Raw genomic sequence first — 12,680 nt, 5'->3', positions numbered from 1 at the left:
GTTGCAACAATGAAACAACGATGTTCACCCTGGCTTTACCCAACATCTAGATTGTTAGTCTTTAATAACAGGCACATTTACGCATGGTTTGTTCAATGTTGTTATATTGTCATATTGATTCAAACCTGAAATCTGAAAAAGTAGTTAAAGATACCCGTTGTAATGTTAGTAATCAACTGGCAAAGTTTCATGATGATATCTATAAGACAAAAATGTTGCCCTATTCCCATGCAGTGTCAGTAACCTATCATACAATATGTGTTTGTAGGATGAATATGTGAAAATCTAACTAAAGCTCCGAAATGAACCTGCTCACAATCTTTCAAAGCACCTGGGAACTGTATCCTCATTGTGTCTTTTTTTTTTGTTTTTTTTGTGTGTGTGTGTGTGCGTGTGTGTGTGTGTGTGTGTGTGTGTAGGATGGGTGTCTGTGGCCTTCAGACAGCAGCTCTCGACAAGGTGCCTCGGAGGTAAGACCACACACAGACGCACACATACACACACTCACTGAACCACTATTAAACACACAGCCAAGCCCCCTGGTCCCCGTGTGGGTACACATTTCAAGATTTACAACCACCACTGTCAAATAACTGTTTAGCCTCAGAATCATTATCATAAAGAAATGATAGCACGGGCATGGCCTCTTTGCTGAATCTCTGTTTGGTGCTAATGGCGTAGTTAGCGTGAGTCCCATCTCTAAGCTGTAGCCATAACCCCCAGGCTTTCTCCCATGTGTGTTTGTTCTGTTACATCTGTGGCTTCATTGAAAAGGTTCAGCTTGCTACAACAAAACACCAACAAAAAACAAAGTGTAATAACTTTAATAGCACTTGTTTAATTGAATTGGTGCTAGCTTAATGTGAGGAAAACGCTGTGAAAACACAATGGAAAGTAGCTAATGTTTGTATTGTTTTTTTTTTTTGGTGTTTTGCAACCACCTCCGACGTTAGTTTGGGGATTTGAAATAAATCTTAGAAATCGTACAATCGTCAGTGTCAGACCATCTTTCGGGGCAGGGGGGAGGAGGGGGGGGAATGCTACAGCAATCCAGCATCATTCCTGCCAAATCTCATTCGATTTGTGTTGTGAACAAAATCTTATTACCCTTTTGTTGAGTTGACTTACAATTGTACATTTAACATTGTCTGACACTTGGCTGTAGGCTGTAAAGATGGCAACGTCAGTGAATGAAACAGTGAGACCTCAGACCTAGCATCCACTCATTGATCTAGCATGTCTCTCGTCAGCTCTGTGTGTGTTATTCTCTCAGTATACTCTCCCTTGTATAATCCTTCTGTGGTTACAGGAACACTGCACAGGGATCCTGACATTTGCATTGTGGTTGCTTCTTGTCAATATTTGATCATTGAGGAATTTGAAGCTTGTTGTTAGTTATGCTGTTTGGTTCTCTGGCACTATACTCCAACAATCTATCATTTGGCTTGTTCTCAAAGAGTCCTGGGCTGCAGACACATGCCAGTTTGATCTGCTCTATGGTGTCCATGGTAGGTTGGAGAGCTGAGGAGGCTGGCTGCTGCTGTGTTGAGATGCTGTTGGAAGAAACACTCCAACTAGAGTTCACCCAACACCTCCAAAACACAAGCCATCACATTAAGACTAATGATAATGCTGCAATCACACATCTGGATGTCATTGAGGTGGACCAGAGCATAACAGTCAAATGGGATTTCTGTCAGGACTGGTGTCACAGATTTGATGTGGTGGCTCCTCATATGCATCATGGAAGTGGAATTAATAAATACACTCATTTTATGTAGGGAATCTTACATTACATTTTGGAGGAAATGTAACATTAGTTTTGAGTTTGCAATATGATATTAACAGACAGCTGCATTGTACACCTGCGTGCATAGGAAACATATATGAGCTAGGCTATAAAATAATAGACACTTTGATTCATTTCCTTGTAAACGAGACAAAAGCCTCATTAGCAACACATCATCACTGGTGTTTGCTTTGCTTTCCTTTTCTCCATACCTGCAGTGGACCGTGTAGCGACTCCATGTGAAGGCAGCTGCACAGACCACAGTGTTTAAAAGGCTGAATGAGACGTTGAGCTGGCCAGTGTCAGTGTGCACACACTTTGGAAATCAAAGCTAAAATGTGGCACTATATATGCAAAAAGGGAAGTCTGACGTGTAAACACAAACATGACGGGCGATTAGAATGGAACAGATTAGAAAGCAGGTGAACAGAGTGAGACAAGCAGGATGAAGGGAGGCTACCGCAGTGTCAACGCTGAAACATCCACACACAGCTGGCCCACAGAGAGACACACGCAGCCAATGAGTGTGGGTGGCTGATAGATGCAGGGGTGTGTGTGTGTGTGTGTGTGTGTGTGTCTGTGTGTGTGTGTGTGTGTGGCAGGGGGGGGGGGGGGGGGTTGGATGGTTTTTGGTGCGTCATTAATCAGTAACACCTCCCCTGACACTGTCTAGACAGCCGTCTGAGAGCTGCCCTGCTCTGCTGCGCTCTGCTCCGCTATCATCTATACACCTTTCTCTCCCCCTCCCTCCCTCTGTATTTCTATCTATCTATCCATCTATCTATCTCTCTGTCTGTCTGTCTGGCTCTATGCTTTTTCTTTTCTTCTCTCGCTCTTCTGTTTCTTTCTGCCTTTATCTGTCTAGCTCTCCTTTTACTTTCCCTCTCTCCTTATCTCACTAGCCTTTCTTTTAAATCCTCTCCCTTTCTCTTACTCTCTCTCTCTCTCTCTCTCTCTCTCTCTCTCTCTCTCTCTCTCTCTCTCTCTCTCTCTCTCTCTCAATTCAATTGAAAGGGGCTTTATGGGAACGAACGTTTCGCTAACAATTTTGCCAAAGCAGCAGAATACAATTTGTCTAAATATTCAGACAGTACACAAAAAACAGTAATATGAATGACAACACAACATTAGGATTGATTTATATTAATTATATAAACCCTCTCTTCTCTTCTCTCTTTTTCTCTCTCTCTCTCTCTCTCTCTCTCTCTCTCTCTCTCTCTCTCTCTCTCTCTCTCTCTCTCTCTGTACATTTCAATTGCCCCTATCATTCCCCAGTCTGTTGTTCTCTCCATCCAGACAGCCTTGTCAGTGGGTGAGGGGTGTGTGTGTGGGGGGGGGGGGGGGAGTTGGCTATTAGAGCCCCAGTCACTAATTGAAATGGCTTGGCTGTGATAATGACTGGCCCCTGGTAGAAATGTGTTTCATTTTGGACAGACATGTGAGAGATGGAGAAATGGATCTCCTCCTGTCTGAGTGTGAAGAGCTAATTGAGGTGAAGATGTCTTACAAAAGGCTGCGGAAAGAGCCGGCACATTTTGAGTGTTGTATATGAGGCACACAGTATCTTTTCTCCCCCCCCGCATTGTATTGTATTGTTATGTCTCTGATAACTCATTGGTGGTACATTGCTACATACAGTACATTACTGCTGATGCTGCAATTGGATCATAGTCTCAAGTATAATCAAGTGTTTCCAATTCAGATTCAGATGAACTTGCAGTGGACTGTATTTTTAGATGTTAAAGGTGCAGTCAGCGGTTCAGGAGAATGCTAGTTGTCAAAATCACTGAATATCTACCTCGCGATCCGCTACCTGTCCGTACTGTGTGTGAGCTGAAAAAAATGAAATCCGTTGTTAGTACACAGCCTATAGGCTCTGCAAACAGGCATGTTGCTAGCTACCATTGGGTCCCCTTTGTTAACATACCAGTTTACAGTACCTAGGCTTTCTATAAACAGTAGCACTGGATTTTTTTCCCCAGCGCACACACAGTATGGACAGGTAACAGATCAGGAGGAGATATTCACTGATTTTGACAAAAAAGTGATTTGGACAATAAGCGTTGTCCAGAATCACTGACTACACCATCTGTCATGATTAACAGAGAAGACATAAGGAAAACATGTCTGCTACGTAACACTATGTATGTTTGTACAATAAAAGCTCATATGTCTGGAGCAACAAAGGTTGGGAGGGTAATATTGATTTACTATACACACATGTTATGAAAATCTAGAAAGTATCATATACAGGGTCAGTATAAGGCCACACACTACCATAGACCATCAAAGAGAAGTTCAAGCCAGGTCATTTAATACTGTTAGGCTGAGCATTGAGTAGTCTGTCATATGATATTATTATCTGACCTAGGTTATAATGTTTAATATAATATAATGTTTGCAGTTTTAAAGCTATAGGGCATAACTTGTGTTTATTTTGAAAAAAGGCACAGTCTACATTCATTAAAATTGAAAGAATAAAAGGTGAATGCACCCGAGTTAGCTTAAAAGCTATTCCATCGGCAGTCCCTTCGCCTGTTGTTAATAGGCATCCTGAAGTAAAACAACATAAAAACACAAACACATGCTAATCAGATAACAGCACATGAAACTAGTGTCTTCAATGTAACATCCCATGCTCTGTGGAGAAGGCTATCCCACTTCCATGCATGCAGAGTGTGTATGGTCTAGTGACAAGAGAACTGCTTGTGATTCTGACTCTCACTCCTTGTGTCCCCTCCCAGGTCTTATACGCCCCCCAGGCTCGGGACCGCTTCACCGCCCCTTCCTTTATGCAGCGGGAGCGCTTCAGCCGCTTCCAGCCCACCTACCCCTACCTGCAGCACCAGATAGACCTGCCCCCCACCATCTCCCTGTCTGACGGGGAGGAGCCCCCTCCCTACCAGGGGCCCTGCACTCTGCAGCTACGAGACCCCGAGCAACAGATGGAGCTCAACCGAGAGTCAGTGAGGGCGCCCCCCAACCGCACCATCTACGACAGTGACTTGATGGACATGGGAGGAGGAGGAGGGGTTGGCGGTGTCGGTGGGGGGTCAGGGGTGGGCATGGGCAGTGGACCCAGGCCCCCTAGCAGTAACTCGGGCATAAGCGCAGCCAACTCCGGCCGCATGGAGGGCCCCCCGCCGGCCTACAGCGAAGTCATGGGTCATTACCCCGGCTCGGCGTTCTTTCTACACCAGCACAGCAATAACCACCAGAGGGGCGGAGTCACGGGCAGGACCATCATCCAGCAGCAGCAGCAGAGCCAATCAGAAAGCACAATAGTACCTGCCAAGGCCAAGGACGGCCAACCGGACGACCTGGTGTGAAGACAAAAGGGGTAAACATTTGGGGGACAGAAACGGCCCCAATTCTGATAAACTATCTCTTCTTTAGCCCCCTGATCACATTGTACGCAGTGGTCTCTCTATCGCTGTCTCTCTCTCTCGCTCTCTCCACACTCCCATGCACAAGTTAATATCAACCTTTAGCTACAACTAAAACAAGGAATGAGAGGAACCAAGAGTTGACTTTGTTTCAGTTTCTTTTCCCGATGTTAGTGATTGAAAAGGGGGCAGGTTGTATGCACTGCGACTGCATGGAGACATACTGACAACACACTGCTAGCACACATTGAAACGCTTTTTGCGTTTCTTTTTGTCCCCGGAAACTTAAGGAGGATGTTTTTTATTTTTCCTTTTTTTTTGTCTCCATTTTGTTTTCCGGACCGGGATCTTTGCACAAAGCGAGACAAACTGAGAATCAAAAGGACTTTGCAGAGAAACACAACAACAAGACAAAAACACAAAGACTCACAAACCCAAAATCCTATCAGTGCCAAGGTTCACGAGGAAGCAAAGCGAAATGGGGGGGGGGGGGGGGGGGGCGGAAAACAATGTGACTCCTTCTAACGTTCAAAACACACACACACACACAAAAAAAAGAAAAGTTATCTAAAAAGTTGCACTATCTTTTTGTCGTAAAAAAGAGAAGAGGGAAATGATGCTATGTGATGATGATGATGTGTTTTTCTTTTTTCTTTTCTTTTTTCTCTCTTTGGTCCTGTTCATGAATAGGACTGACTGACTGACTGACTGACTGACTGACTGACTGACTGACTGACTGACTGACTGACTGACTGACTGACTGACTGGCTGAACTTTGGCTCCAAGGTTGTTTAAACATTTGGGAGCAAAAAAAAGAAAAAAAGAACTAAAGTATTATAAGCTTATGTCCTTCCTTTTTTGAAAGGAAAAAAAAAACGCAAGAAATACTCGTAACCCAGCCTACATACATATCTGTCTTGCTTACAACCACAGGCACAGTGGGAACTCTAGTAGGAGAATAAGCTTGTACTTGCTCACGTCCGTGTACACTTCAGCCTAGTGGGGGGGGGGGGGAGGGGGGGACCTGCCCTGGTGACCAGACGCTGGCTTGGACCAACAACATTTCTTAACTTCCTTATTAGATTTGGAGATGGCTTTTTTTCCCCAAAACCAGAGTTGTTCCTTAAAGGTATACCAAGCCATCTCAAGAGAAAACCTTTAGCCAACGTTCGTTTATGTTCATACTGACCGTGGCAATAGCTCTGTGTTAACCCCACCATTGTTTTTAATCTTGCACACACGATGGGACTAGGTAGCGGATTGTGAGATGATATAAGATGATTTTGACTAACAAATGTATCTGGATCTAAAAAATCTCTTAGTATGCCTTTAAACTCTTAGAGATATGAGAGCTGCTTGGCAAGATCCACCCTGCTCCCCTACGCTCTGACATTTCTGGGGGAAATCTGGCCAGCTGGTTGGATATCAAGATACCAAGAATAACAATAGCAACCATGACATACACACCACACACACACACACGCACGCATGCACGCACGCACACACAGACACACACACACATACATATCTTACCATGTCCATCCAGCAGCCTGGTCACAAAGCAGAATTCTTGACTTTTTCAACTCTGTCCCTAAAACCCCTATGAGCACCTGAGCCCTTGCTGTTTCCTGTGTCCATAGTGACCCAACCCGCTCATCTGTCCACATGCACAGTGCATTCTGCCAACAGCCACACAGAACACCAAGCCCGCTGCCATGACAACCAGAAAAAAACACAAGACAAAAAAAAAAGAAGGGAGGCTCTCCCTCCGTCTCCTTCTACGTCTCTAAAGCCACAAAGAAAAAACAACAACAACCCAAGAGGACACGGTGTGAAGACCCCCCCCCCCCCCCCCATAGGGAACCTGTCTGTGGTCTTAGGTCAAAGGGCTATTGGAAGGGTCCTTTTTTTTGTAAAAGTAAAAAAAAAAAAAAAAAAAAACTTTTTGAAAAAGATCGAGCCTTTTTCTCTGCTCATCGTTGCCTTCTCCTCTGCTCTTGCGCTTTTTTCTCTGTGTTGTTTGCCCCCTCTAACCCCCCTCTCCCTCTCCCTCCCTCCCTACCCATACAAGCGTTCTAACAGTGGCTCTCTGGTGCACACTGTTCATCACTCCCTCCTCCCATCCGTGTGCAGAGAAAGTGCGATCAAATGATGCAGAGTCCGCCAAGCCCTTTAAAAGTGGAGACTGGAGTGGAGCCCTTGTTTGGCAGTGTGCTAGTGCAGTCTAGTCCTCTCCCTCCCCCTCACCCTCCCCCCCCCCCCGTCTGTGCGTGCGTGAGTGTGTGTGTGTGTTGGTTAAACCTTTTAACAACACGTAAAAGCACTTACTGCATTGTGTGTGTGTGTGTGTGTGTTTTTCGGAGTGATTTATCAGGACGTTTGGCTTATTTGGCACTGTCTATGTTAACACATTGTCATTAGAAAAGCTTTGATTAAAGCCAGATGCATGCTGGTTAATATCCTGCTGCAGAAGTGACTCACTTTGAGAAGCTCAAGGAAACACAAAGAAAACACCACCTTTCTTGTTTGTAGACTCATACACACACACACACACACACACACAATATGTCCCAACTCCATACTACATACTGATGCTCAGCACGCAATATTATAGGCCATGAATGAATGCAGTGTACTAAAGTTTTAAGGCTAATTGGATGACATAAGGTAAAATAGTTGGATTGGCAGTGGCATTCCAAAAGTGGCAGTTTGAGTGACAGGTGTCTGCTCATAGATTTACATAATTTCTCATTAGTGCAAACCGTGTGTGTGTGTGTGTGTGTGTGTGTGTGTGTGTGTGTGTGTGTGTGTGTGTGTGTGTGTGTGTGTGTGTGTGTGTGTGTGTGTGTGTGTGTGTGTGTGTGTGTGTGTGTGTGTGTGTGTGTGTGTGTGTGTGTGTGTGTGTGTGTGTGTGTGTGTGTGTGTGTGTGTGTGTGTGTGTGTGTGTGTGTGTGTGTGTGTGTGTGTGTGTGTGTGTGTGTGTGTGCGCGCGCTAACCATCAGTTTGTATGATGGATTTGGGACACAGGTGCAAGTACCAGTGGAACCTGGAAATGTCCCTGGAGAGGAGGAGGAGCTGTCTGCCTGATGTGCACTCTTGTTAGTGTGTGAATGTACAGTTGCATCTAATTTTTTTTTTGAATATCATTAAAAAGCCTTTCTTTTGTTTAAATTTTGATGACAATATAACATGAAACCAATCAAAAAAAAAGGATGAATAATACAGAAATGTCAACCTTATGAAAAGTATGTTTATTCTAGATTCATTTCACTTTATGTGTATAATGAATCTAGAATATATGTAAGTTTCACTTTTTTATTTCAATTACGGCGAGAAAATAATTGTTTTTTCGTTGATATTCAAAAGAAATTGAGATGCACCTGTGTGTGTGTGTGTGTTCCTGTTTTGTGTTTCTGGTCAGTGTGTCCATGTGGCTCTATCCGTGTGTGTGTGTGTGTGTGTGTGTCTCTCTCTCTCTCTGTGTGTGTTACTACATCGCTGCTGCTATTGCTGTTGCTGCTACTATTGTTGCTCTCGCTGCTTCTCATGCCCCGCCCACTCTGTCCATCCTGTCCAATCAAATCATCCCAAACTTAATGAGAACTCTTTCCCTCTGCAGTCAAAGGCACGAGTGTTGCCACCCAGCTGCTCTTATTTCCTGTTATACACCCATATTAAAACACTTACCGAAGTTACACAGAAAACCAAGGTGAGAGTGGGTGAAGAGATTTGTCCCCAACACTTTTGCCTTTGACTGTACGGCCTTGTACTTGCTTCAAACCCCGCCCCTTTCTTTCCGCTTTTTCTTCTTCTTCTTCTTCTTTCCTTCTTTCTGTGGTTTCTAGCCCTCCTTCTGTCCCCTGCGCAGTCATAGCTTGTAAAATTGAGGATATAAAGATGAATTTTATGTTTTCTATACAAGGAGATTTGCATGTTACTATTATGTGAGTAAATAAGGTGCCTATTAAATGTTCATGTTTGAGCAGACCACACCCCTCAAGTCAAAATGGCCACTTGGGATCCTTCCAGCTGGCTTTGGTGTCAGGGCTACTTGAGAGAGCAAACTGTCTGGCAGACAAATCAACAGAAAAATTATATGAGAGAAACTTTGGAAACTATGATGGAGGAACTATACATTTGGTGACCACGTAACCATCAGTGTAGCAAGAAATAGAGGCTGCCACACCCCAACCTTGAGCATTTATTTTAGGCCAGGGAGTTGTGGTTAGGCCCAGTGTTTTTTTGCTGACTTCCTCTATGCCAGACAGCCGCGCTCCCTCCCTAACCCAAGCAGCATGGACACATCTCAACCAAGCCATTTGACCGGAGCACGCGTGTGTGGAGCAGACATAGGAACCCCCACTTGCACTCAAAAAGCTCCCACCTTCGTTGTGCCTCACTTCCAACGGTGCTTTTTTCAGTAGTCTGTCTTTCTTTATGTTTGTTTGTAAGGGTGCTGTATATAACTTGAATATATTATGCACATATCCTACCCAATGGGTAGAAAAACCACACACAAAAAAAAAAATTGTTGTGAATAATGTAATATAATGTATAGACGATATAAGAATTTTAAGAAAGGCAGCATCAAATTTGTAAAATGCCTCCAGTTAAAAAGAAACGTGCTTTGTCTTTTTTTTTATGAGAAAACATGCTTTGCAAAGTATGCTTAGAAATATGGTCGCAACACACAAATACAAATAACTACTTATAATATTTTATAAATGATAGTCTGTTTTATGATAAGGATGAGAATAGCCTCTGGATTAAGGATGTGGTTGAGAAGGGATATTAATCACTTGTTTATTGGATCATTTACAAAACAAGCTTTCACAATGCTTTGGGTAATGGCTGGTGGTGCTTTTTGATTTCACCACAGTAACAAACATATAGGTTTATCACACATATGTTTTAAGTCAATAATTAACTACACACACACACATACAAACACATACACACTTCAGCCTGGCCTCAGTTTGATCAATGTTCCAGTTTGGGAAGACGCGCGTCACATGTCCACTGCACACCAAGACAGAAGAACAACTGTGTCTGCACTCGTAGATCTTAAACAATACTTCAGTTCAAATCCGACTGTCACTCTGAATATATTTGCCAAATTCTATGTCACACTCAACACTGCTATCAATCTAAGCGGAGGACTTAACCCTCTATGCTCCGTTACAGGAGCGCCACGCAGCAAGAGTGGAAAACATTCAAGGAAAAAAAATGGTCATTCCCTTTTTTTTTTTTTTTTTTTTAGTTTTTTTGTCAAGATTGGAAAGTTGCACCAGCGTGAAACGAGTGGGGAAAAATGCCGTTAAAACTGTCATTTAACTTTTCTCTCTTTGTTATTATTATTATTATTATTATTATTATTATTATTATTATTATTATTATTATTATTATTATTATTTTCTACATTACAATGTTATATGTGGCACAGTATATTGAAACAAAAAAGTCATGTTTAACCTGCAGTCATTTTATTTACAGTATGTGAACTGAAAAAAATTACTCCACTGTACAATAAACCGCAGCAGAGCATGTTCATTCTTATCTATAGACAACAATGTACATAGCAACAACAATGCGCCATTTTTTCTCTCTCTTTCAAAGCACCAAAATAAGTGACAGTTGTGTCGTTTTGATTTGGAAAAAAAAAGTCTATTGTAACTTTGGCTGGACCCCCCCCCCCCCGCCCCCCTTCTTTTATATTTTATTTTGAAAAAAACTGTTTCCTGTTTCCTGCACTAGCTTGAAGAACTAACTTGGGCTCAGACTGATTTGTATTGGATGTGTCCCCCCCCCCCTCCCCCTTGCAGCGCGCTCTCCCTCTTCTCACTTAATCACAAGTCTGTACTCAACTTGCTGACTGCTCATGTAGCTGTTTTATATCCATATCCACATTTGAATAATACTGATGATAATAATAACAATGATAACAGTCTCAACAGTTTGGTAATCTCTCTCTATCTCTCTCTCTCTCTGTTGACAGTTACCATAGGACTGCTTCCATCATGTTTTTTTTTGTAACATCGGTTTGCTTTATCTTACAAAATGAACCCTCCCCCCCTCCCTCCCCTCTGTACTGAAATCTCTCTCTATATATATATGACTGTATTCGCTAACCATACAGATATATATATGTCCAAAACACAGAGGTTAAAATTGTTGTGTACTTTTTGCCTCTTTTTATTTAAGCAATTGTGATGTAATAGGTTTTAGGCCTAAGGTCTGTTATTGCAATACTTTTACAGAAAAGAAAGAAAAAAAAATCAAAAAATTGTTGCTCTAAAGTGCTGTTGTAGTCAAAAAGATTTTATGCTTGTACTTATGCTGTAGTCAAACTGCAGCGTAATGAATAAAACTTTAAAAGTGATTACTGTGGGCGCTCTCTCTCTCCCTGTTGCTGTGTCCCTCTCTCTGTCTCTTCTACATAATGAGCTTGTTGTAATGTGATTACTGGAGCAGCGGAGACAGCTCTTTATCTGTCCTCAGCCAAAGCACACAGGCACATCAGACCCTAACACTGTCCCTGCGTTCCGAATCGCATACTCTTTCTTGTTTCCATTCTACATACTATATCCAACGATAAAAATAATATAGTTAGGATGCAGTAGGCACTAGGCATACTAATGGGGCATACTTTTACTTATTTATTACATCATAAAATCGCCCAAATAGAATGCTGTTTTCAACACTAAAAATCTTGGCCGGATGTAGTAGACATCCGGGTCTCTCTAACCATACTAAATCTGGCCACAAGAATCGGAACATACTAAATCTTTTTTCTACCATACTAAATATTAGAAAGTATGCGATTCGGAACGCAGGGATATTCTGCAGCACACACTCATCACACTGTCTGCAACAGCTTGGTGATCCAGTCTGAGCGCTGCATTGACACACTGTTAGAGATGGTTCCATATACTTCAGTACATTACTAGATATTGTCTGATATCATAATTACTACATTTCCTTGTTGGTGGGTGATGTTATATGTAAGGAAAGGAAAGGCTTAAGCAACATAGTAATTCTAATTTAAAAGAGCAACACATATACATAAATGCATACAATTTTACCTGAACTGCTTTGAACGGTTTGAATACAGAAGAACATCAGATCTCAACTTTTTAAATCGCTAAAATGCACTTTTATCATGTGCTTCATCACAAAAAGTTAAAATTTCTTTTAATAGTTGAAATCTTTTTTTAAAAGTCAGAAATCCGATAAGATAGCAGCCATATCGGACCCGATACCGATATTCTATGGAGCGGTCCCGTCCCTGCTGACTGCTGTCATACTGTTAAGGCAATATCGTTCATGAAGCACACTTTCATACAGGTGAAACTAATTTGCTTTACAATTAGTTTAACTTGAAATGTATTTTGAACATACATTTGGGGGGTCAAAACAATGAAATCACACAAAATAGAACGCACAGCCAGATAGGGGAGAGTGGCCTAAGTTGTGCATTTTGGAAGTTGTGCCACCCCTTGTTTCT

At 42.4% G+C, this 12,680-nt stretch overlaps 1 protein-coding gene across 2 annotated transcripts in view; it reads left to right on the top strand.

Annotated features, from left to right (window-relative positions):
* LOC307259790 (low-density lipoprotein receptor class A domain-containing protein 4-like) overlaps positions 1–11,539 on the top strand; it is a gene marked incomplete at its 5' end in the record, with an annotated part of 146,500 nt that extends 134,961 nt beyond the window's left edge. For both annotated transcript variants that reach the window (XM_080039791.1, XM_080039792.1), the window contains 2 exons: positions 420–470; positions 4,534–11,539. In XM_080039791.1, the coding sequence (XP_079895917.1) occupies positions 420–470; positions 4,534–5,118 (636 nt within the window). In that variant the 3' untranslated portion in view covers positions 5,119–11,539. The remainder of the gene's footprint in view (positions 1–419; positions 471–4,533) is intronic.
* Between the last annotated feature and the right edge of the window lie 1,141 nt (positions 11,540–12,680).

Source organism: Ammodytes marinus, assembly GCF_949987685.1.
Source record: "Ammodytes marinus genome assembly, chromosome: 13".
NCBI classification, from domain to species: domain Eukaryota; kingdom Metazoa; phylum Chordata; class Actinopteri; order Uranoscopiformes; family Ammodytidae; genus Ammodytes; species Ammodytes marinus.
Note: the sequence above shows the minus strand (reverse complement) of the source record. Positions and strands in the feature narration are given on the sequence as shown.